We start from the raw sequence: 23599 nt of genomic DNA, 5'->3' as shown, positions 1-23599 counted from the left end.
GTAGTATTAACCTGATGTGTTGTTACACATTTTATCTGCTGTCACACAGGAGTACTTTGTTGCTCCGGCTTATACAGATGCATGACACATAAAAGGAAAACCTGAACCTTTGACTGCCTAAGTGAGAGGATCTGGTGGCTCTCTGAGTAGTTTGGTCCTACTCTCGTCTAGGTTGACAAACCAAAAAAGTTGTTCAGAGTTGTTCTTTATGCTGTGATGAAACACTTCTATCCTCAAGTTAGTTATGTCATCTCTTTTAGCATGATGATCCCTCAATTCACAGGGCACCAAGGCTCACTGAGTAGCATAAACTAAAACTAAGTGAAAATTTGACAAGTTAGAAAGCTCTTTCCAAAACCTACCATCAAAATACCAAATGAGGGGAAATATCTTTATGTGAATGGAGTGCATCTCTCCAGCAGAGCTTCAGATATTTGGAAAATCGGTTCCAAGAAGTATTTAAGCTGCATGAGGTTCGCCTCAACACCTTAAGATGCTCTATGCTGGTTTTTCCTTTAATTTGTCACTCCCGTTTTTATGTCTGCGTGTGTGATTGTTCCCATGTGTGTGGCTGTATCAGGGTACAGATCCCTGTATGGCTTTGACACACAGGCACACTTTTTAACTCCTCCCCTCTGCCTTCAGCCAGGGTGTGATTACAGCCAATACAATCTTGGGCAACCTGCACTGAGAGAGAGAGAGAGAGAGAGAGAGAGAGAGAGAGAGAGAGAGAGAGAGAGAGCAAAAGAAAGATCGGCCAGCTGCTCTGGTGCACTCTGGTGGTTCTTGTAACAGCGTCACTGTTTGCTTGATCTCCAAACAGTCCAAGTGTGGCACTGAGGCTCATGCATGATCCTGCGACAAAACTAATTCCAGTGGACGTATTTAAATGGAAAAGGCTGGCTTTTCTTCTCCCAAACTTTTTATTTTTTTATTTTTTTACTTGATATTTTGATATTTTCCTTGGATTTATGAAAGGGCTGAAACTGTGTGAACCAGTATTGTTTTGGCTTCGCGGACAGTTTGGATTCATCTTTTCTCTGGAGAACGTGTTTTTGTTGCCTGCACAAACTTCCAGAAACAACAACATCTTCGGAGGTGATGACGAGCCACTGCTACTCCCTTCTGAGCACTGCCAAACAAGACTCGCAAGGTGTGAAATGTGATCACTAACTGCACAGAAAAGACACTGTCCAGTGAGACAAACTACCTCAGATTTTTGTAAAATCGTTTGTATGATGCTTGCATGAGGCTCCTACAGTCCCTCAGTTGTGCTGACTTTGATGTGAAAATCTAACACTTTCCACCTCTTGTGACTAAGTTCCCTGACTAAGCAAAGATGAACAATTTGAACACATCATCCTCACTGAACACGACAGGCGCCATATACGCACCCATGGGAAAAGAGATCATCGTTATTCTTGTCTTCATCATACTCATCATAGTGGTGGGAAACCTGCTGGTCATCATTGCAATAGCACGAACTCCGCAGCTTCAAACGACGACAAACATCTTCATTATGTCCCTAGCATGTGCGGACCTCATCATGGGGGTCCTCGTCGTGCCTCCTGGGGCCACTGTTGTGGTGACAGATAAGTGGCAACTTACTGAAACATTATGTGACCTTTGGACTTCTATCGATGTCCTCTGTGTGACGGCGAGCTGTGAGACACTTTGTGTCATAGCAGTGGATCGGTATATAGCCATTACCAGACCGCTACGGCATAAAGTTCTGCTCAGTAAGTGGCGTGCCAGAATAATAGTTTGTATAGTGTGGGTTGTGTCAGCCCTGATTTCCTTTGTACCAATAATGACTTTGTTATGGAGAGACGAAAATGATGTTTTGGCGAGGGAGTGCTATGAAGATCCCGCATGCTGTGACTTCGTGACCAACAAGACCTATGCTATAATATCCTCTATAATCTCTTTTTACATTCCACTGCTCATAATGATATTTGTTTACGCAAAAGTCTATTTAATAGCATCCCGGCAGGTCCAGCAAATAGATAAGAGTCGGATGCGCTTCCAAAATGAATATCCAACATCACAGACACAAGTTGGCCCCCAGCTCAACAATACACCGTCATCGTCCAGCAACTGCAACAGTGCAGCGAGGAGCAAGAGTACCAAACGCAGGCCGTCACGGCTAATACTTGTCAAAGAGCACAAGGCCCTCAAGACTTTGGGCATTATCATGGGGGTCTTCACTGTTTGCTGGCTTCCTTTCTTTGTCGCCAATATCATTAATTCTTTTAACAAAGAAGTTCCTGATAAAAAACTCTTTCGACTATTAAACTGGCTTGGTTATATCAACTCTGGCCTCAATCCCATCATCTACTGCAGGACTCCAGAGTTTCGCACTGCGTTCAAGAACCTGATGGGCTGCCCATGGATGTCCACTCTGTGGATCAATTCTTTTTATAAAGAACTGCGGACTCGCTGCCCCTGCTTTCTATGGGAAGCTGAGTCAGGCACAGCAAGCCCTTTTCAGAAGACTTCAACCAGTAGGACTGAGGGTAGTGACAGCCTGGCCAGTACACAGGCAAGCAGCAGAAGTGAAGAGACTTCCCCTGGTCCTCCACAGTCCAACGGCTGCACACAGTACAGTGACTATTCGGAGCCAGAAACCACGTTGTAAGTTCATTTATCTTGTTATGACTTCACAAAGCAGTCATTTCTTAAAACAATGGTAAAAGCTCACATATGTGAACTTAAAGGCATATAGTTTACTACTAATACTTATATTATAATACTTAAATATAATACTAAGTAATAAGTATATACTAATACTTATAGAATTCCACCTCCTCAAGTCAGGGTTAAAGAACAATAACACCTAGCAATATTTAATGCTGTCATGTAGAGGGGCAATCACCTCAATATAGAATTAGGTTCTCTTATTCATAAAACTCCAGTTTAGTTTATGCGAGGACACTTATGGTTCTCTGTTTTTCTGCATTTAAAGGACAGTGAGGTAAACCAGAGATTCAATATATATTAATATATATATAAATTAATATATATTTGAAAATAAAAATCATACTAATTTGAATGAAAAGGCAAAATTTATCTCTAGCAATTGGGAACTGTGACAGTTACTTACATTAAAAACAGTGTTATAATTAATGAAATATGACATTTTAAAAATATACCTTAATGTTTGAAACACTCATCACTTGCTACCAAACTCCCCTTTAGGCTGTGTTTCATGACATTAATTACAATATTGTAATTAAAAATCATTTCTCGCTTTTTTTCTTTTTGTATTATGGTTGATACGCCCAGTTTAAAGCCATTTAAAATAATCCCAGGACCACAAACAAAATGCTTTTTGATTTTTTTTCTTTGCAGTTTGACAATGAAAGAAATGTAATAAAAGCAGAAATCCATATTTAGACATGTTCTACTACACCGTTGTGCTATAGTCCAGAAGTAAAATATATTGAGAATAACAGTGCAGAATAATAAACAATTTCAGAAGTATTGGCAGCTGTTAGGCTCTTAAAGTGTTACTGTAAGAGTTCAAACATTCAAGTGAAACTTTATATTTGTTTTTCATGCATGATTAAATAAACCTTTGAGGACTGTACCTGTATTGCTTATTGCGCCACGCTACCTATAATCAATCTTTCAACTCAGCTGATGTCAGTGTGGCAAAAATAACAAACAGATGTGCACAGCACAGTTCCTGGTAGTATGCGCATGTGGCTACTAGGTTTGTAGGTCATAGAGATTAAAAAACAATGCAATTATTGAATTAATTAAAATAGTATTTTCTAGAAAGTGTCATAATTGTAAATTTTTATTTGTAAAAAATGTCAACCCAAAATACTTTGGTTACGCCAAAAATGTTTGTAAAGAGGCTTTGGAAACTCAGTGGGCGTTGTGCAAAGGTCTGATTCGGAGAACTGCATGGTACATTTGAGAACATTTTAGTGTGTGTGCCTGTCAGTGGGCCTCAGTGTGCCCAGCCCAACAACCCCTGCAGCAGATAAATCTTTATCACTTATGCACAAGACTTCCCTCAAAACTCGAGAGACTGTTTACAAGAGTGACAGCCAATGAGAACGCTCTCCTTAACACACTCTAACTGTAGGCGGACAGCCCAATATTCAATTCATTACTACCCTAATGCACAACCCCGAGATGAAACCAGGTCTTTCACAGATAAAAATAGTAGGCGAAATTATAAGTTATGGCATCATCTATGTAGTGTTTATGTAAGAATTATACCTCTCACATAATTTAATTACATTTTTTAATGAATTTGAATTATGAAATAACTGATCAATTATCATTTTAACAAAAGAATTTAAAAAAACCCACTTGAATATTCAGAATATTTCTTAGTGAATTTACAGCTGAAATAAAGTTATTTTCAGAGCCGTACCGTCTTAAAGGCAGACAAGACAAAGGCCGTAACTCACTTACAATTACACCTGCACTACAATGATCGTTAAATATCTCATCGCTGTGTTTAGTTTCTGTCGCCAATATTTATGATTACTAAATTTTATTGCGAGCTCTTGCATGAATGGAATTAACTTTTGCATGTACATTTATTTTTTTATAAATGCAGTGTTTCAGGTTACAGTGCATTTATATGACTTCAAATTGGATCAAACAGTGAAAAAAAAAAGTCTTTATGTTGATACATTTTATTTAATAAGTTGCACAACTCTATGCCGCATATGAATTCCCATGACTGATCCACTTTTATGGAAGGGCCGTGCTTCTGATTTTAAATATTTACCCTGAACACTATAAATTATTTTTCTCTTCCCCTTTAATGGCATCCCCTCAGTGGAATTTTACAGACATAATCAATGGGGCTACAAAACAGGAGACATTTAGCAGCATATAAAAGCCATCCATAAAAGGAGCCTGGTGTGTTCTGTAGTAAATCACCCCAAGGGGAAGGCTCAGCAGACTCACTGCACGCTTTCAGCAGGATTACAAATGTAAGTGAGACCAGCCGTTCAAGAATGACTTCGACAGGTCCAAGGCTCAAAGACCGCCTTAATGAAGGAATATGACAAACCGTTTCAGATACAGTCTGTTCACTGCCGAATTTGTTGCTTCAGTCGCCATCATAAGCGACTGTGGACCTCCACACAGTAATCCCTGTCAGTTTCTCCACCTCTTTCAAAGAATACAAAAGAGCAGTAGAGCAGCATGTTTCCTTTTCACCCTGGGACAACAAAGTTAGTTAAGTCAGGAGCTGATGTAACCCAGAGTGGAAAAAAAGCAAAGCCCAACCACTGATACGAATGGTTACTAGGCTGTACTTCACAGAACAGAGATTATCAATAGTTACTTTGTTTTCATAGAAATACATGCTGGCATATCAGTGATGCCCTCATCAACATCCAGACCAACCATCAGCTTCTGTCACGTAATGCTGTGGCGTATGACGAGACCACTTCTGCAAGGATTCTCTTCAAAACATCTCTCCTTTAGTCATGTTTGCTACATGACTAAGGGTTAAGGGTTTAGTTTTTCCGTGTCTCCCTTTGTTTTTATCTGCCTTGTTTCTCTTAACATTAGCCCTAATATGCATACGAGAGGTGAGTCTTCGTGTATCTGAAAGGCAATGCTGTGTATTACAAGCAGAGCGAGTTTGTTAGCACAGTTTATCCATCACTGAGAACATTAAAATTAAGTTAACAGAGAGTGGAACATTTGATTTCAAAGAGCAGCAGCCAACTAGGTTGTGGACTAAAATACTTTACGTATGTGGAGCAGAAATTACGGCGTCTGTTAGATGACTGATAGACTGATTCAGAAACATAGAGCTCTGCTGTGCAGGTCTAATATACCTGAGGTTTACAAAAGCCACACAACCATGTGCTGCCATCTAAAAAAGTCCACGCTGCTCGGGCAACACAGATGAAGTTTCAAGAGATGTACAAAAGGAGGGATGTGGAACTCATTTTACACTGTGGGGCACTTTGACCTTAACTGGGCGGAACGAGTAAAAAAGTTTAACTACACATTGCATCATTAAGATGTCTTGGCATAAGAAAAAATCAAGTGTATTTAAACAGCATGATAAATACTGTCGTCGTCAATAGAAATAATCTGTCAGCATGACTCTTTGGGTTTAAGGTGTAAGAAATAAACGTGCAAAATTACAGAAAAGATTCTGCGGGCTCACTCTCGAGACTCTTCTGTGATAATAAAACAAATATTTTCCTCATTTTTTAAATCTTATTTATTTAGCTTTTTACTGCTTACCCACCAGAACATAAATAGTCATTTCTGTTGTAGATGGTAAAAAAAAACCCTGAAACTTTGTGTTATTTAAACGTTTATAAACACACCCTTTACTTTTTTTTTTTAAAAAGTGTCCTGTGGGCTAGATTGGAGCATTTGGTGGGCCGATTCTGCCCCCCCAGGCCATATATTTGACACCACTTTATTAAAGTCTCAAATGTATTGGATTTAATAAAACTGCATCAGGTTAAATATGAAATAAAGTGATGCAAGAAAAGTAAAATTAATACACAAATTTCATAACATTAAAAATATAGTACACTTAAAATGTAGGAAACTGAAAGTGTTCAAACTCATTTCTGTAGGAACTTAATCACAAGTTAGGATAATATTACAAGTGTACAACACTTAAATCAAGTAGTACACCTGATGTAACACCTGATCTTATGTAAACAGATATGCCACATGAACTTTTTTAGTATAGCAGAGAAAGCTGATTGTATATAATTTCATTTTTTATCACATTTCAAAATCCATATTCTCCGCAGAGGTAGTGGAGTGTTGCTTTGATAGTAACTGCCCCTCAACATGAACGCCGAGCGGAAGTCATTAATCACTAAGAGTCTAGGTCACGACGGCCCATCTCCTAGCTAAAGCTTAACAATGTTCTGAGTGGGTATGCAAACATCAGAAACCACATCAAACATACACAGCAATCAAAGTCCTAACAGTCATAACACAGCTGAGTGATGTGAAATTAAAGATTAACAGTCCCACAAGCCTTAGCACTAAGCTGAGAGGAACTATCCGCAATCAGCAAACTCAAGTGCATATTAAACGAAACAAGCATGTAGGCAACATGGGGAGTAGAGCAAGTCAACTAAAAAGATGACTGCACTGAGTTTAATGGCAGTATTTAAGTACCGGCAGTGCTTACACCTATGCAGTGCATATTTGAATATATGCTCATATTTTTAACTTGTGAACCTTCAAAAGAACAACAATGACGAACATAGATGACGAATTCCATTTCCAGTACTAACGCCAGCTTACTGAAGTCCATACAAGAAGCTCCACAGGATCTTGTAAATATCTCTGACATATAAAAGTTAACAACTTAGAGTTTAGCAAATCTAAAAGGACATTTTGTATATACGTCTGACATTTCAGGTTCCTACTATAAGTGACTGAGTGTGTCTTACTAGAACAAACTGTATCGTTATGCCAGCTAAAAATGTACATATAATTACCCACACATGTATGCTGTATTCTCCAAGAGCGCCCGATTTTTATTAATGGACGTGTTGTTAGTGTAAAATATAGTACACGGTAATTGTAGACAATTTAAAAACTGTGTAAACACATATTTCGGCTGTGTTGTGTTTACTAGTTAAGCGTGTCGAAGCGTGAGGCTTAATGCAACATACTCTGCAGCCTGTTAGAAACAAGCTTTTTACCTCTCTGGGCAGCCAATGTGTGGTGACTCAAGTGTCATGTGACATTACAATGGCCTAAAAATGGTGTTGCACATTGACAGACTGCAGTGGAACGTGTTGAAGCCACTTAGAGTTTTGAAGGTGCTTCGGGAGCAACATGCACAAATGCTTGGTTTTGTTTTCAGTGCCGTGAACCCTGTAATGCAAAGGCCTCCCTGCGCTTTGCTAATTGGGTCTGTTCCATAATATGCATTTAGATAGCTTAGAGTAAGCTCAGGCCTAAGAGAGCATGAAGCATGGAGTAGGGAAACACAAAACATGGTGGTACTGACCTGTGGGAAATCTCCAATACCCTGGCTGATATCACAAACAATAACACTGCAATATGATCTTTAAATGGAGGCATCTGGGATACTTGACAACATATATACACACACAAACATATACATACATACATATATATATATATATATATATATATATATATATATATATATATATATATATATATATATATATATATATATATGTGTGTGTGTGTGTGTGTGTGTGTGTGTGTGTGTGTGTATATATATGTATGTGTGTATATATATATATATATATATATATATATATATATATATATATATATGGAGAGAGAGAGAGAGAGAGAGAGATACTCTCCACTGTATATTTATTTCTGCTTATTGTGCCCAAGGTTAGTGAAACTGCTTGGCTGACATGTACTATAATGGCTGCACAGATAGATCTATATTTTAAATACATTATTGCGTCTTTAATGCGTGCTTGTGTATCTCTTTGTCAGAATGAATCCCAGTGTGACCAGTTGAAACTTGCGTTAGCTGTATTTAATTTTACTACATGATTCAGTCTTTGTATTTATCCATTTAAAACAAACAAACAAAAACCCAGGATAGATACATATATGATTTAAAAAAAAAAAAAAAGATAGTTACTGTAAATGTGATTTCTTGTGGGCAGCATGGTGGTTTGAATCCACCATCTGGCTGGGGCCTTTCTGTGTGGAGTTTGCATGTTCTCCCTGTGTTTGTGTGCCTCTCTCTGAGAACTCTGGTTTCCCCCCCACAGTCCGATGACGTGGAATTAGAGAGGTTAACTGGTGATTGCAAATCGCCCATAGGTGTGAATAGTTGTCTGTCTCTGTGTGTTTGCCATTGTGAAAGGCTGCCGACCTGTCCAGACTGTACCCCACCTCTTGCCCTATGATAGCTGGGATAGGCTCTGGTCCCCTGTGATCCTAAAAGTGGATAAGCAGGAGAGAATGGATGGAGGGATTTTCTTTTCTTTGCTTTGGCTGCTTTGAAAACTATTTTAACAAGACAAAATAGTCCGTAACAAAACTGTCATTGTTACATTTAGTAGAAACTGAAAGTCATAAACTGCACAACTAACTAAGGACTTTCTATTTGCATTTAACAGTGAATCGCATCCTGCTATATAAAGACAGCTTCAGATTCGGCAAACACACACGTCAGATATGATGAATGGATTTTTCCTAACTAATGATGAGCAGAGGCTACTTTAGCTTTAATGGAGGCTACACAATATCTGCACACATATCTGTGGTTTTGTAATTCAAAATAACTGACTTAAGTATAGCTCTTTGGCTCTATTATTCTTGGAGTTTCTTCCCATTAACTCCTTTTGACCCCAGAGTCCTGTGTACCAGGTTCCAGGTGGAAAGATGCATAAAGACGAAAAAAAAAAAAAAAGCTTAAAAACCATGAAGGTTTCTCAAGTTCAATCTGGACTGGTGATAAGGAAAAAGGAGACCTATTGCATTCAAAATTCTTCTAAGCGTCTCTTATCCATAAAGCGCAAGACTGCTTATCTTGGCTTTACGGTTTTGCAGCTGATGCCGACTACAGTGCAGATGTTTTTTAAATGTAGAAGTGTCAAATAATCAACTGAGGCTCAAGGGGTTAAACCATCCAAATACCGCACACTGAAGCCACAAGACACAAAGTAGACAACAGTGATGTCACTTTCCAGCAGTACATAATGTAAGAAAGGAGTTCTGATGAAACCACATTGTAAACTGTATGGTAGCTGTTTTCTTCCCTATAAGCATTCGTATTTCTGTGCAGCTTCCAGTGGAAGGTAGATTATGCCTTCCTGTGGAGACATGTACAGCTGAAGTGATAGCATCAGAATTCCTGTCTTGTTTAAGGGAAAAGAAGTTTCACAAAGGACAGAATGATGAGGGCAACTATGCAGTAACTTTCTGTAATTAGGAAGAAAAAATAAATAAAAGGGAAGAGGTGCAGCGATGATATCAATGAACACGAAAACACCGAGATACTTACAAATAACCTGTAAGACAACAAACAGCGGCTGCTGTCTCCAAGTCCTTCTTTATCTGATCAAAACTAAAATGGTGTGCAGGGCGAGACCAACACAAACCAACAAGTCATACAGAAACACACAGAGAAAAGCTCAGTTTGCACGGTCACATAACACATGGCTGCACAAGTCAAAAATATGAGGCGATTCACGACACGATAGTAATCTGGTCTCGAATATCAGGTACTTTTCAATACAGATAAGGCTTCTATTTAAAGCAAACAAAATGAAAATCGAAAATATGCAAGTGACATAATCCCAGGTGCGGCATATTTAGACATTTTATTCTCATTACTAAGAGACAGCCTAAAACAACAAAATGCCATGCGATGCTATTTTACCAATAGGTATGGATTTTGTCACGGAAACGCTGGATGCTAATATATCCATCTGTTTTCAGATTCACGTTGCAGGAACAGGACAGATGAAGAGTGAAATGTCAACCTACTGAAGCGAACTGCGTTTCCAGCTGTTACTGTGATTTCTGCAAAGTCTGAGACCAAACAGCAAAGAAAAGCTACAGAAAAGTTCAATCCCAAACCCTGAAAAGCACAGCAGAATGAAGCTAGCCCCAAAGACATGACTGGATTGACTGTGGAGAAACAGATGATTCGGTCTGAATGGGAACACTGTGACTGTTTTTGTTGTTGTTGTTGTTGTTGTTGTTGTTTGTTTGTTGGCGTACAGCCGAGATTAGGTGGCATCACGGATGAACCTCCCAGAGTCCTCTACGTGTTGTTTGGAAAAAGGCTCTCTGCTCCAGACTGACAGTGTTTGACATCAACACTGAAATGCATTCCAGTACATGGACACAGTGTCACGTGGCTTGTGGTTTCAAAAATGTCAGTATAAACTAATTTTTGTACAGTATATTATCTGGTAAGTTATGTAATGACGATACACTGAATCTGTAGCAAACTCGACTAAGCGATCATTCTGGCAAGCCTGTCTCCACTGTAGGAACATTTTCTTTACAAAAACCTTTCAGTTTAATATCAGCTTAACCAAAGAACTATGAATAGAAATACTCCATTTTTGTCTCGGTTTAAAGTCTTAATGTTTCTATTTTGAGTCTGTATGCACACAACAGTGAAACTGGGATTTAAAAGCCCATGTCTATGTTAAGTTGTGCCATGGCTACGAATAATGGATGACAGAACCTTACGTCTGGATGCCTCAAACATCACGCTGTCTAGAATCTTTTTGTGGGTATGTCCTTGTACAAGGTACAGTATTACGAACTGCAGGTAAACACAGCAGCATATGCAACATGCCGTGCTGCTAGTTTATTTTCTTTGGCTTGTGGCCACAGTATAAGCCCAACACCGTCCCCTGAAATGTCCACACGCACAGAAAACCTTCTGCCCACATTATGTATTATTTCATTGTCATAAGGCACCTTGTGGTGTGATTTTACATAACATCATCTGTTGCATTGAAAAATAAAGTATTTTAAAACTGTGTAACATTGGTCATGCGTGCTGTGTGTGCAAACTCACCATTCTGGAAGCAAACAACAAATGACTGTAACAATATAATAATTATTATTATTAACTTTTGCTGTATGTAACCGTCACAGACAATGACTTAAGAGGGATTTAATTATTTTTGTCCTTCATAGGTGGCTTCATTTGAAGTGGGGTTTTTTGGGATGCTGTAGATGTGAAAGTGTAGTACTTTAAGTACTTTCACAAGAAAAAAAAGGAAAAAAAGTCAGAAAAAATAAACAGCTTTGTGAACAGGAATATTTGTTCCCCTTTTCCTAACCCTTTGATCTACTTATGGCCCCTCGGATTTATCTTGGGAGGCCCTGAGGGTCCCGACCTTCACTCCATGTTCCACAACACTGAGCAAGTAAAACTACTGTTGATGTGAGCTCAAGACACAAATCTAAACAATGCATTATTGAAATGTTATTTTAAGTAATCCTCCCACTATCTAAACTACTGTCATCTCTGGCTTTGGCTACTGTTTGAGCGGGCAATATCTCCGTGTTATGAGAGGAATTTACAAGATTTGGGACTTTAAAAATAAACCAAGAGCAGAATGTAAGACATTTGAAAATAAGCCGAAACTGACATTAGCCCTGCCAGACGGGCAGTGTGACTACCAAAAATATCATTCGGAGAGAGAAAAAAAAAGCCACACAACAACTCAGAATGGAAATAATGGCCCTGTCTGAAGCCACATTCCTATCAGCTGATTCCTGTTCCAATGTTTTCCATGAGTGGTATCAGACCGAAATCAATCCTAAAGTTTTCAAGGAAAAGCCACCACTTAAAGTACGACTGGGAGGGTTTGATAAGATACAAGTACAGGAAACAAAAAGACTATAAAAACAGAGGCGGAACATCTGATTAGGAAAATATTCTACATAAGAAAATGAATTCAATAAAATCCTCTTTTTTCTTCTGCTTTTACTATTAAATGTGACTGAGGCAGTCTTGGATCTGCTTGGAAGTTTAAATGACTTTCACTCTCAATTACACATGTAAGTCCACAGCCAGTGTCTGAGACGTGTAGCTCAGTTTTCTTCAGGATATTTTTAGAACCTGCTTCAGATAAATGAAAAAACAAAACAAAATAAAAACCTTTGACACTAAGCTTGGACATCAATAGTCACCAGATAAGGTTTCTTAAATCTAATTGTGTCTGCTGCATCTTTAATTTAATAAACTATCGTGAACTCTTCCTGACAACGTGGGAGCGTGATCAAGGCACAAGCCGAGCTTCTTCTAACGTGTCGTTTCCTTTCTCACTAACAGCCTCTTGACGGGAGTAGATTTAAGAATCCAGATATTTTTCCCAGAGTTGGAGTCAACAGTGTTGTCGGGTTTTCTTTCTTTCTAAATGTCTTTCTCTGTCACATTTTCTTTCTTTTATCTGTGTGTTCGTTTTTGCTTCAGAGGCCAACTCGGCATTCAGAAACAATTTGACTTCACAGAAATATTCCAACTTCAACAATAACACCCGGAGGCTCAAATATCCAGCAAATGACAAAGTCAAAGGTAGAATTTTTGTTGTCATTCCCTGGGATAAAATGACTGTACCGATGTGTTTTGTGTGAGAACCACACAAAGATAAATGAGTTTTTTAAAAAACGGGGCAAGGATAAAAATATTTAACAGCCGTGTGAAAAGACCAGAATCCAATTCCCCACCTAAAGCTTACATTTTTGGAATCTTTTTCTATTTCTTTCCTGGAAAAAAAAGAAAGTTGTTGTCATGTAATCTATAAAAACCAGGACTGGACAGGCTGGACAAGAGCATCTTTAACTCCAAGTCAACCAGTTGACAAGAGTTGATGGCTGATTTGGCCATCTACTGCCATCTAGTGCAGTTATCTGTGATTTCCAGCTTCATAAAGTGAACTACAAAGCCAGGCTCACTTATCACCTCCATCAGATGTTTACTTTGATTCTGCAATTTCATTTAATGCAATATTCACTGCTACCTCTTTATCCCCTGGAAATGGCTTTCTTTCCTTAGTTCGCTGCCTGGAAGGAAACCACTATTTCCCAGCAGTATTATGCAGGAGCACAGTAATAGCCTGAAGAGATTTACACTGCACGCTGGATTTCAGTTGGTTTCCAAGGAGGAAAATTGCACATGGAACTTTAATTTCTCATGAATTCACATTACACATGAACTCCACCATTAAGACTAGTCTGATCTGTGAAAATGATAGTGGGATAAATGTCATCAAATGAATGCATTTGAGTAAACATATAAGAAATGGATGAGTGGAAGCCATGGATGCAGGAAATAGCCTCATCTGCAGATATATATGACCGACACAGAACACTCTTGTACAATTAATGAGCAAGCCTCTTGCTTACTTCTTCGTTGTTGTTTTTTTGTTTTTTTTTTGTGTATTGCAATAGGGCTAATTTATGGCGGCTACGGGCCAAGCTCCCAAACAAGCCTTAACAAGGACACAAAGCTGAGCTTTAGACTAGCGTGTTGTCGGTGTTAGAAGCTAAAGATGCATCTGGGTCTTCACTGATAATAGCTCATCCTTTCTTTTTCCAGTGGCTTTGATGGCTTACCGTCAGGGCAAAAGTAAACTCACCGGAGCCACACATTAGGGAGCGACAAAACTCATCCATCCCCGTTGCCTGGGCCACAGAATCCAAATATGTGCTGTAGCTTGGCAACAGTGCCCAAACAAAAGGTTCGCAGCTCCCGCCGGTCTGAGTTGTCTGACCGCCTCCGAGATGAGCCGACCCGGCAGCAGCCCTGATGAAAAAGGGGTCAGCCAAAATGGAGACCCAGGAGGTCAATGCCCACTGTTTACCAATACGCTCAACGCACCAGTGAGTCCCGAAACAAGGTTGTTATCCGCCTTCGCCAGAGATACCCAGGCCAGGAAAGTTGATCTGGCAGGCAGAGGTGAGTCTTATCACGTTATATAGATAGATAGATAGATAGATAGATAGATAGATAGATAGATAGATAGATAGATAGATAGATAGATAGATAGATAGATAGATAGATAGATAGATAGATAGATAGATAATATAACTCAAACAGAAACAATGTTGTGCAACTTCAAATTTAATTTTAATGTAATTTTAAAAAATGCTTATGTCATCTCTATGTAGTTAGTAATCTCTCCTCCCCCCCCCCCCCCCCCCCCCAAAAAAAAATACCGCAGGTTTTTTTAAACCACTATTCTAGTGGTAACTACATTAACTACAAACGTACACTTTACTCAAATGCACTGATGATCTCATGAGTCAGATCCAAACTTAGCAAACTTACATTAATATAGACAACAGCTATCGACAGATGTGAAGATCAAAGATGCAGACATTGTATGACATATTTACTTACTTATACTTACTTTTTAAATAAATAAACTTAACTTTTATCCACAAAGTGCAGTTTGATTTTTAAATGTGAATTTAGTGAAGTACATCTGTTATAATTTAACACAGACAACATATGCTAATATAGGTGCTTTTATTATTATTATTTTTGTTGTTTTTGTTTTGTTTTTTGTTACAGGCTTGCTTTATTGCACATATAATGTAATGTGCCTCCACAGTTCTGCAATGTAGCTGGAAATACGTGAGCCGCATTATGGCAGGCAATATGTGAGCAGAAAGAAAAATACTGCTATATACACCGTGTAGCCTCCGCAGATTCTAATCTGAGCAGAGGACTGGTTCGCCAGTCACCAGTCAGTATCTTATTCAATGTAATAAGATACACCGAAGAAGATATTCAGTGCATCAGACACTGTATACTCATATCTTTATAGAAAGCCCGGTGAGCAGTACATTAAGATTTTCAGTAAAATCATTAATTGCCAGTCATGGCCTTTAACATTTATATTTTGTGTCAATGCTAAAAACAGGAAGCATTCATGAGATTGTACCAGTGGGTGTTTGAAGGGGCTTTTTAAAGCCTGGAGGTTGCATTTTCTCCCACTTTAATCAGCTACTTTGAGCCTAATAGAGAGCAGCTGAAGCTCTGCGTGAGCCTTCTTGAAATAGCTGCTAGAAACTCAGTTCTTGCCTCGCTTTGTACCTCATTTTCTCAGCCTTTGCTGACGCATACAGTGCAATAGCTGCTAAGGCCACAATTACGTGAGCATGTTGCAAGTAAATGATCTGTACCTTAAGATACTACTGCACTTGTTTAAACATTTTAACTCTTTGTTGCCACTTGTTAGAAGGCAACACAATTATTAAAGGGATTTTAATTTCAGTTTTTCGGCTCTGAGGGTGCGTTGTATTTTTGTGTCAGATTAAATATATTCTGCTCTTTGCAATACATGTTTTTGCAGAGTATTACAGCGAGGAGGGAAAACCCTTTGAATTGCGTCTGGTTGGAAAAATAAAGCAGCAGTTGAGCACTGATCCCACTCTTCATCCTGAGTATCCCTCTTCTCTTGGACTGAGAGAATTCACCAGGAAAGCCACAGAAGTTGCCCTTGGGAAGCATTCTAGGGCTATAGTGGAGAACCAGGTAATGTCAGCTACACACAGACAGCTCAACTCATTTGAACCTCGTTTTGCACAAAACAAAAACTAGGACTGATCATGCAGTCAGTCAGCACCGAGCATTACTCGGAAAGACGTTATTTGCAGTTACTATAAGTAACTGCAGAATAAATCAATAGAAGATCAGCAAGCAAACATCATTTATATCAAAAAACTCTGCTGCTGGTATTTCCTGGCTTTCGCTGCAGGTGTTAGGTGTCCAAACTCCTGGTTTTACTGCTGCTGTTCGTCTTGGAGCTGAACTCTTGAGGTGCTGGTACGATCTCAGTGCTGACTGGTGTGGCCCGGTTTACCTCTCTTCCCCCTGTGATGGTAAATAAAAAACCGCTTCTACTGAACAACATTTAAAGTGGAACAATTATGCCCATTTCCAGTTACATAATTGTATTTTTGGACTCTTCTAAAGTTGCCTTGCATAATACACAGTTCAAAACAAATCTTATGTATCTTCTTCTGGGCCGGGGTGTAGGGCTTTATATATATATATATATATATATATATATATATATATATATATATATATATATATATATACACACACACACACACACCAATAATTACAAAAGAGTATGTCTTGTAAACAATCAGCGCTGTTTCCATAGCAACACAAGATTTTGAAAATGAATACATAAAGGAGACAAAATGTCAAGGATTCCACATCATTAGATAAATATCTGTCATAGAAAAATGCCCGCATGGAGCTCTGTGACTTATATCTTTATTTAATTGTGAAAAATAAGAAAAATAGTGAATAATAATGGTGGTAACATAAAACCACAGTCATCTAAGATGATCCACAACACTTGCGACAATGTTCAATGGACAGATGAGCCAAAATATGCTGTCTTTGGAGGAACACTCCAACACCAAAACCTCATCCCAGCCGTTAAGCATAGACTCATAAAACACTTCTTCCCAAAATGCTGACTTTTAAGTTATTTGATTATTTTCCGTGTAATTTTGTCACAGAAGTAGAATTGAAAATGTAAGCTTTAATGGAATCTGGTCAAATTTTACAGGAGAATGATTGAAAGCAGATGCATAAATAAAGGACATAAAATTCATTCAACTTAATGGCTGTGTCATGGCCTGAAACCTTTTTGTAAGGATAATTGGTTCCAAATTCCTCTACAGCAATCCCCCGACTTTTGCTGCCATAAGTGAGTCCACGAGTTACTGAACCGAGCCTTACTTTTTTCAGTCTGAGCTGTGAGTGATTACTCATTGTGTTTAATAAAGATATGAAACTGCTTGCCTTGTATTACACTGATTAAGTTAGGCTCCATCGGTCACTAGTTATTACTTAGATGAAGATCAGACCACATTTTTTGAGTAATTAATTCATAAATCCTGGTTCACATACTTTTCTTGTGAGTGTACATGCTGCGGACAAAAGTGTCATTGATCTTTAGGGGTTGGTACTGCTTTTATATCTAATAAGCCAGTATAATGTTTTGTCTTGATCCTCCCTGCAGACTCATTGGCTGGTATCTTCCAGGCAGCAGGGATCCAAGAGATCCGTGAGTATTATTACTGGGATGACAAGCAGCGGGGCATTTGTTTGGAGAGGCTTCTGGAGGATTTGGAGAGTGCTCCTGAGCACAGTGTTGTTGTTCTGTCAGCGTCTGCCCACTACCCGACCGGAGCAGACCTCTCTCAGAGTCAATGGGCTGTGATTACACGGCTCATTACGGTAACTAACTTGTGCATTTATGCTCTCCGACAGAAGCTGAAATTATTTTTATCAGACAAGCAGCTTTTCACTCATACTTAATTTAATTTGCTCTCCTGGCACTGTTTTTCAACAGAGCCGTAGACTTTTCCCCTTCCTCTTGCTGCCTACACAGGCACTCTGCTGTGGAGACATGGAGCGTGATGCTTGGCCTGTGCAGCACTGTGCATCGCTGGGAATGGAGCTTCTCTGCGCTCAGTCATTTTCCCATTGCTTTGGACTATATGGTGAGAACGTATGTGCACTGAAGGGGCCACACCTATCAAAATGTGCTTATTGCACAAACGAACACTGCACTCTGCGGTGAGAAAACAACTGCGCTGCCTGGAGCTGATACAAGTCAGTTTGAACTCTTTCTTTTCTGAATGAACCGACTCAAGGTAATTGACAAGAGCACCTCTTTACTTATCTTTGAACCATAATCGTCATCAGAAAAAGGCAGACTTCAGTAGCCATAGAGAGGAAAAATATTTAAAGGCCAAGCTTTACTATGCTGAGTGCATGAGATCAAATTTATCCAGTGTGCTCCAGGGACTGTGGATTGTTGCTGCATTCCCTGACTTTTTCTTCACCTAACCTGTCAGAAGAGCACCCTCTCCGTGTTGTGTGAGTTGAAGAAGTGAGTAAGAATATAAATAAATAAGAAACAAAAAAGGGAAAAAATTGCTGTTGTTGGACTTGCAGCCTTCACACTTGGAGAGAGTTGGCGCTTGTTTGCAACATTAAACTTTATTTCTGGTTTTAATATAATTTGACTAAAACATAAAAATGCAGAGGTTAACACATTTGCTTACATGTGAAGGAGGGAGGAGAAAAACAAAACAGCCGCAGGGGGTCACAAGCTAGTGTACTCCTTGTGCCGGTCCCACGCTCAGATAAATGGAAGGGTTGCATCCGGTTTCAAATCTGTGCTAAATCAAACTTGCAGATCCATCTGCTGCGGCGACCCCTTGGGAAATAAGGGAGCAGCTGAAAGTACCTGTGAAAAATAAAAATGCATATGTCCTCATTAGAGTCTTTTGCAAATCATGTTTCCAGGGGAGTTCATGTTTTTAGAAAGGGCTCCTCTGATCTTCGTAATTGGCTCTGGGATGAAATGTCGAAAATGAAATGTGCTGTTTTTCTGCGCTCATCTTTTAAACACAAGTTAGAAAGAATCAAAAAAGTGGCAACTAAACCTGCTTCATGTGCATCCAAAAGCATCTTTGCAATCTTTCATTTGTGACCCAGTGAATATTTACCAGAAAAAATGGAAAAACCTGACAGGCTTGCGGTGTATACTGATGCAAAGCATTTCTTTTCAGCAGAGCATAACGTTACTTCACTGCTGCTGGGACATTCTGTAGATTTCTTCACGTTGAGCTCATATTGTTTCCTTCACCAGGTGAAGCTGTTGGACACCTCCTGTGCGTCTTAAAGCAGAACTCCGTCCTGCTGCCCGTGCAGTCTCAGGCTGACAAAATAGTGAGATCACTGTGGGCCAGGCCATCCGTAGGAGGAGCACATGTTGTCACCACAGTGCTCAGTAACTCAGCCCATCTTGTTGAGTGGTGAGACATGCTGCAAATGATCTGGCATTTGAAGAATTTGGCCCGGACATTAGCTGTTGCTGTTTTATCAGTACATGTGTTGTATGTCTCTTGATGTTATGCATACACGCCCCTTTCCACCCTCATTTTTCATAGTGCAGATATTGAATTATATATATATTTTTCTCACTGTGTTCCCCAGGCAGGGAGAGGTTAAGCACATTGTTGAAAGGTGTATGCTGATCAGAGCCATTTTAAGAGAGAAGCTGAGGCTTTTGGGAACTCCTGGTCGCTGGGACCATCTGACTCAACAAGGTGGACTCTTTTGCTGCACAGGGTTAAATGGTAAAAACTGAAAAGCACTGTTTCAGCCCTCCTCTCAATTTTTTTTTAGAATTATGTTTCTCACAATCTAGAAGGACAAATGATTCACTGCATCAGCCTCGAACAAGGACAACATAAATGCTGTCTGATGTTCATAATTAGTTTTCTCAGCTCTTGCTTTGCCGCGATTCTCTGGAAGATCCTTTGAAACAGCTAATTGGCATTTGCAATACAATTTTTTAATGTATTCATAAAGTTTATCAGTGTCTGATGCACTTATTCAATCGCACACATTATGCACACATATGGCTTATACGAAGGCCATAACCCTGATCAGTCTACATTGAATTGCTGTTTGTGATTTTAGTTTGGTTCAAAAAATATAACTTGAAAACTTAACTGCTGAAGATATATTTTATGTAGCATTCATGTTTTAAACAGAGCTTTTCTTCACATGACAATAACATAGGTTGATACACTGATGAGCTTTCATGATTTTGCTTTTTTGTGACTGTTTTTTGGCCTTTTTAGGTGAGCAAGTAGAATTTCTGTCAAACAGGAGACGGGTGTACCTGCTTCCCGGCGGATGTCTAAACGTGAGCGCAATCAACTGCCGCAACCTGGACTATATAGCCGAGTCCATCCATTTGGCTCTGACCTCTTCACTCTGACCACGCAGCTTTTATCAGCATCCAAATTCTGTGGGCTTCACAATGAGTTTGGACCTTTCAAGTGTTTCATTAAAATGTTCCTTTTTAAGTTAAGTGTAATTATGATGTTACTTAAAAAAGGGATGTTTATGTTTCCAGTGCTCTGTTGGGTCAGCCATATCAGGAGATCTGCTGGAAGCTGTGGAGTGATTTTCCTGTTCAGTCTGTTTACATTAAGAGTTGATTGAGGTGTATATTTATATATTCTCACTTTACATATACGGAATGTGAACAGAAGGTAGTGTAGAAAACAAATTACTTTTTTTCCTTTTTATGGAAGATGTTTGCAGAAATTGTTTCTACACCTCAGTAAAAAATAGATTCATAAACAAATAAAAAAGAGTTAGTCACCGAGAGCTGCTAGACAGACTTTGTGTGTTTTGAACTTCTAGGGTAGCTTTTTGCCTTTAGTTCAATCATAATTACTAGCTGACAGCTGGCAGCAGTTCATCTTTAATGAAAAAATATTAGATTTATAGCCTTCTCAACTGAACATGATTATGAAAGTGTCTGGATATGAAGTGTTTACCTAATGTTATTGATAAATAAAATTTTTGTTAACCCTCAAAGTCAATGTACTGCTAACCTTGGACCCTAATGGTGCCCCATCATAATTTGTGATTTTTGGCTTTAAAAAATTGTTCTCACACATATTAGGAGCTCAAGCTCATACAATTTGGCTAATATTGCCTTACTTACTTACTTACTTACTTAATAGTTGCATGACAAAGGTAAATGTGAATACACTGGTGCACAGAACCAACATAGTTTTACAATTATCATAAGTCAGGTAATATGAAATATATCGATTTACTTTTGATAAAATGCACTCTTTGATAAATTAAGTCACTCAGAAACTCATCATCACCATTTGAGGCGTACATATCACATGTGGCCAAGAGGTAAAATTTACACAACCCCATTATACAGTGTAGGTATCGTTAGTTTGAGCAGGTTTTGTATGTTTCTGTGCTTGAATGGGTGAATCCACAGAATAGATCACACAAAATCTGGTGATCATTTTTGTCATCATTATGTTTTTTTTTTGTTTAGTAGTGGCTCCATAGTGTAGCGTCAATGTCAGTGTCACTTTTATTTATGTACGTTTAAAAGGTTTTTACATGTACACTTAAAAACCTGCGTAGGTCTACAATGACGTAAAGGCAATAATAATAAAATGTTACAGAGAAATACAAATCAATGCTGACACACAGACCTGTGAGACGGTTGTCATTGACCTCAGATCAGCAGACAGCTCGTTCCAAAGAACAGGAACACAGCAACTTTAAGCATCCTCAGCACACTGAGATCTAATTCTGGGATAGTTAAAAGATGTGCATCTGATGACCTGAGAGGTCTAATTGGATTATAGACACTGAGCAAGTTACAGATGTACTGTTTTAATCAGTTTTATTAGACCGAAAAGGATCCGAGCTGTTCTCCCCATCATGGTTTCTGTGCTAATGTACTAAAGAAATTGTTAGTTGTTGTTGGCCAAGGTGGTTAGCAAGAGCTAACGATGCTGAATCACTGAAGATGTTTTACTTGCTAATGCTAGCTGTGTTTCTGTATGAAGCGTAGATTGTAACTGATCCCAGAGCAGTCAAAGCAGACTGGCAGCAGCTTGCCTCACATGCTGATCTCCCATTAGTTTACATTCATATACCTGCAGTTTAGGCACACTCCCCCCCGTGTTTAGATGTTATGCCGTCACCTGACGTGATTTAGACACTTTGGGGGTTGTTAAGTTGTTTACATATCAATTATATTTTCACCAGTTGTTTTTGCTGTTGAGAATTTTAATTATAACTTTTGTATTATGGTTTCTCAACAGTACTTGTTTGTTTTAATTAGTTTACTGGGGTTTTTTAAAAAAGATTTTTCTAAAAAATAAATAAATAAAAAATTGATAACTGTAAACCACCACGGCAGACCCGATGGCATTTTCATGCATCGCAGCATCATTTATTCTTACAATAGTCACACAGTTGCTGTAACACCACATTCAACGGCTGCAGCTCTCCCGCTGCCAGCCATAGTAATAATAATGCTAATATTGAAAAAGGAAACATCACAAAAACACTTAAGGTCATGAAAATTAATTGAGATTTAGCAGTTCAATGACGCATCCAGCTTGTTTATTGAAAAGTATCGGTATCAGCGACACTGACTCGTATTTACTTGGTATCGGATCGATACCAAAATATGCAGTATCCCACACCACTAGTTAACAGCACATGGCCACGCCCTCAAAATAGCTGCAGTTTTCTGTGAGATTGAAACAAGCACAGCTTTCAGCGACAGCATGGCCACAAGATGGCAATAATGTGAAGGATGGATACATATATTCATTGCAGATGAGAAGCTGTGCTGTCTAAGGACAGGATTACTTTGCTTGTTGACTTTATTAATTTGTCAAACAAAATGCCAGGTTTCCTGCCTTATCCACTGTTTTCAGATGAAGGAATAGTAAGTATGAACAAATTTACTTTTGCAGACTTTTTGGACTATGTCCTTGTCTCTGTCCAGTTCTAAAAGGCTTCTAGATATCCAGCAGTCAATCAATGCTGCTTATTAATTTGTGAACAGGGGTTTTGATCATCAGAGGAAAATATTACTGCGTATCATCTGCATAAAAAGGTGGGATATTTTACAAATATTTATCATACTGCAACATGGGAGCTGGAGCTAGGGTTTAAAAATCAAAAATCATAAAGTGAAAGATCTCCAGTTGAAGCCTTGGGTGACACATAATTCCCTTCAGGTCTGTGTCAGGAAGATCATCTGATATAAAGTAAATCTGCCAAATCAAACACGCAGCAACATACAACAACCTGCAGGCTTGACCCCTTGTGAATAATTAAGTCAGCTTGAAACTTTCCTGACACCCCCCTCCCTGTTTTACCAACTTTGTTTTCTCCTTCTTCCTTTTTTCTTCTCCCCCAGGGCATTTTTTATTTACAAATAACTGGAGATTGTACTTTTATCTGTCCAGGATCCCAAATTCCAATGTAGACTTAGTCCCTAGACAATAAATTCTAGATGGTCTGGCAACATTCGCTACATTATAGTTGTCAGTATCAACAGTGGTACTAAACATAATGGTAATTATGAATATTTATCTATTTATGAACTTCAAGCATGTGTAGTGGTGCGAGTCTATATCCCACTAAATCCCCGAACTGTCATAATGTCACATCCTTAGACCTAATTTTTCAAGATGGGCATTCATTATGTTATCATATCCTTAAAAATGAAATTATTATTGTGTTAGCACA

The 23599-nt window shown here is 38.8% G+C and overlaps 2 protein-coding genes across 3 annotated transcripts; both read left to right on the top strand.

Annotated features, from left to right (window-relative positions):
* The first annotated feature begins 563 nt into the window (after window positions 1-563).
* adrb3a (adrenoceptor beta 3a) lies at window positions 564-11479 on the top strand. Its single transcript, XM_026187817.2, has 2 exons — window positions 564-2634; window positions 10417-11479. The coding sequence occupies exons 1-2, from the start codon at window positions 1340-1342 to the stop codon at window positions 10442-10444; spliced, it is 1323 nt and encodes a 440-aa protein (XP_026043602.1). The 5' UTR covers window positions 564-1339; the 3' UTR covers window positions 10445-11479.
* A 2115-nt stretch (window positions 11480-13594) lies between these two features.
* On the top strand, window positions 13595-20890 carry got1l1 (glutamic-oxaloacetic transaminase 1 like 1). 2 transcript variants are annotated; one of them, XM_026187819.2, is made up of 9 exons: window positions 13595-14407; window positions 15810-15991; window positions 16215-16338; window positions 17502-17546; window positions 17649-17719; window positions 17835-17985; window positions 19143-19308; window positions 19490-19632; window positions 20143-20890. In XM_026187819.2, the coding sequence occupies exons 1-9, from the start codon at window positions 14233-14235 to the stop codon at window positions 20280-20282; spliced, it is 1197 nt and encodes a 398-aa protein (XP_026043604.1). In that variant the 5' UTR covers window positions 13595-14232; the 3' UTR covers window positions 20283-20890. The 2 variants fall into 2 exon arrangements, with proteins under 2 accessions (XP_026043604.1, XP_026043603.1); XM_026187818.2 differs by having other exon boundaries at window positions 13603-14407; window positions 17502-17719.
* The last annotated feature ends 2709 nt before the right edge of the window (window positions 20891-23599 follow it).

This window comes from Astatotilapia calliptera, chromosome 12, assembly GCF_964374335.1.
Source record: "Astatotilapia calliptera chromosome 12, fAstCal68.1, whole genome shotgun sequence".
Classification (NCBI taxonomy): domain Eukaryota; kingdom Metazoa; phylum Chordata; class Actinopteri; order Cichliformes; family Cichlidae; genus Astatotilapia; species Astatotilapia calliptera.
Note: the sequence above shows the minus strand (reverse complement) of the source record. Positions and strands in the feature narration are given on the sequence as shown.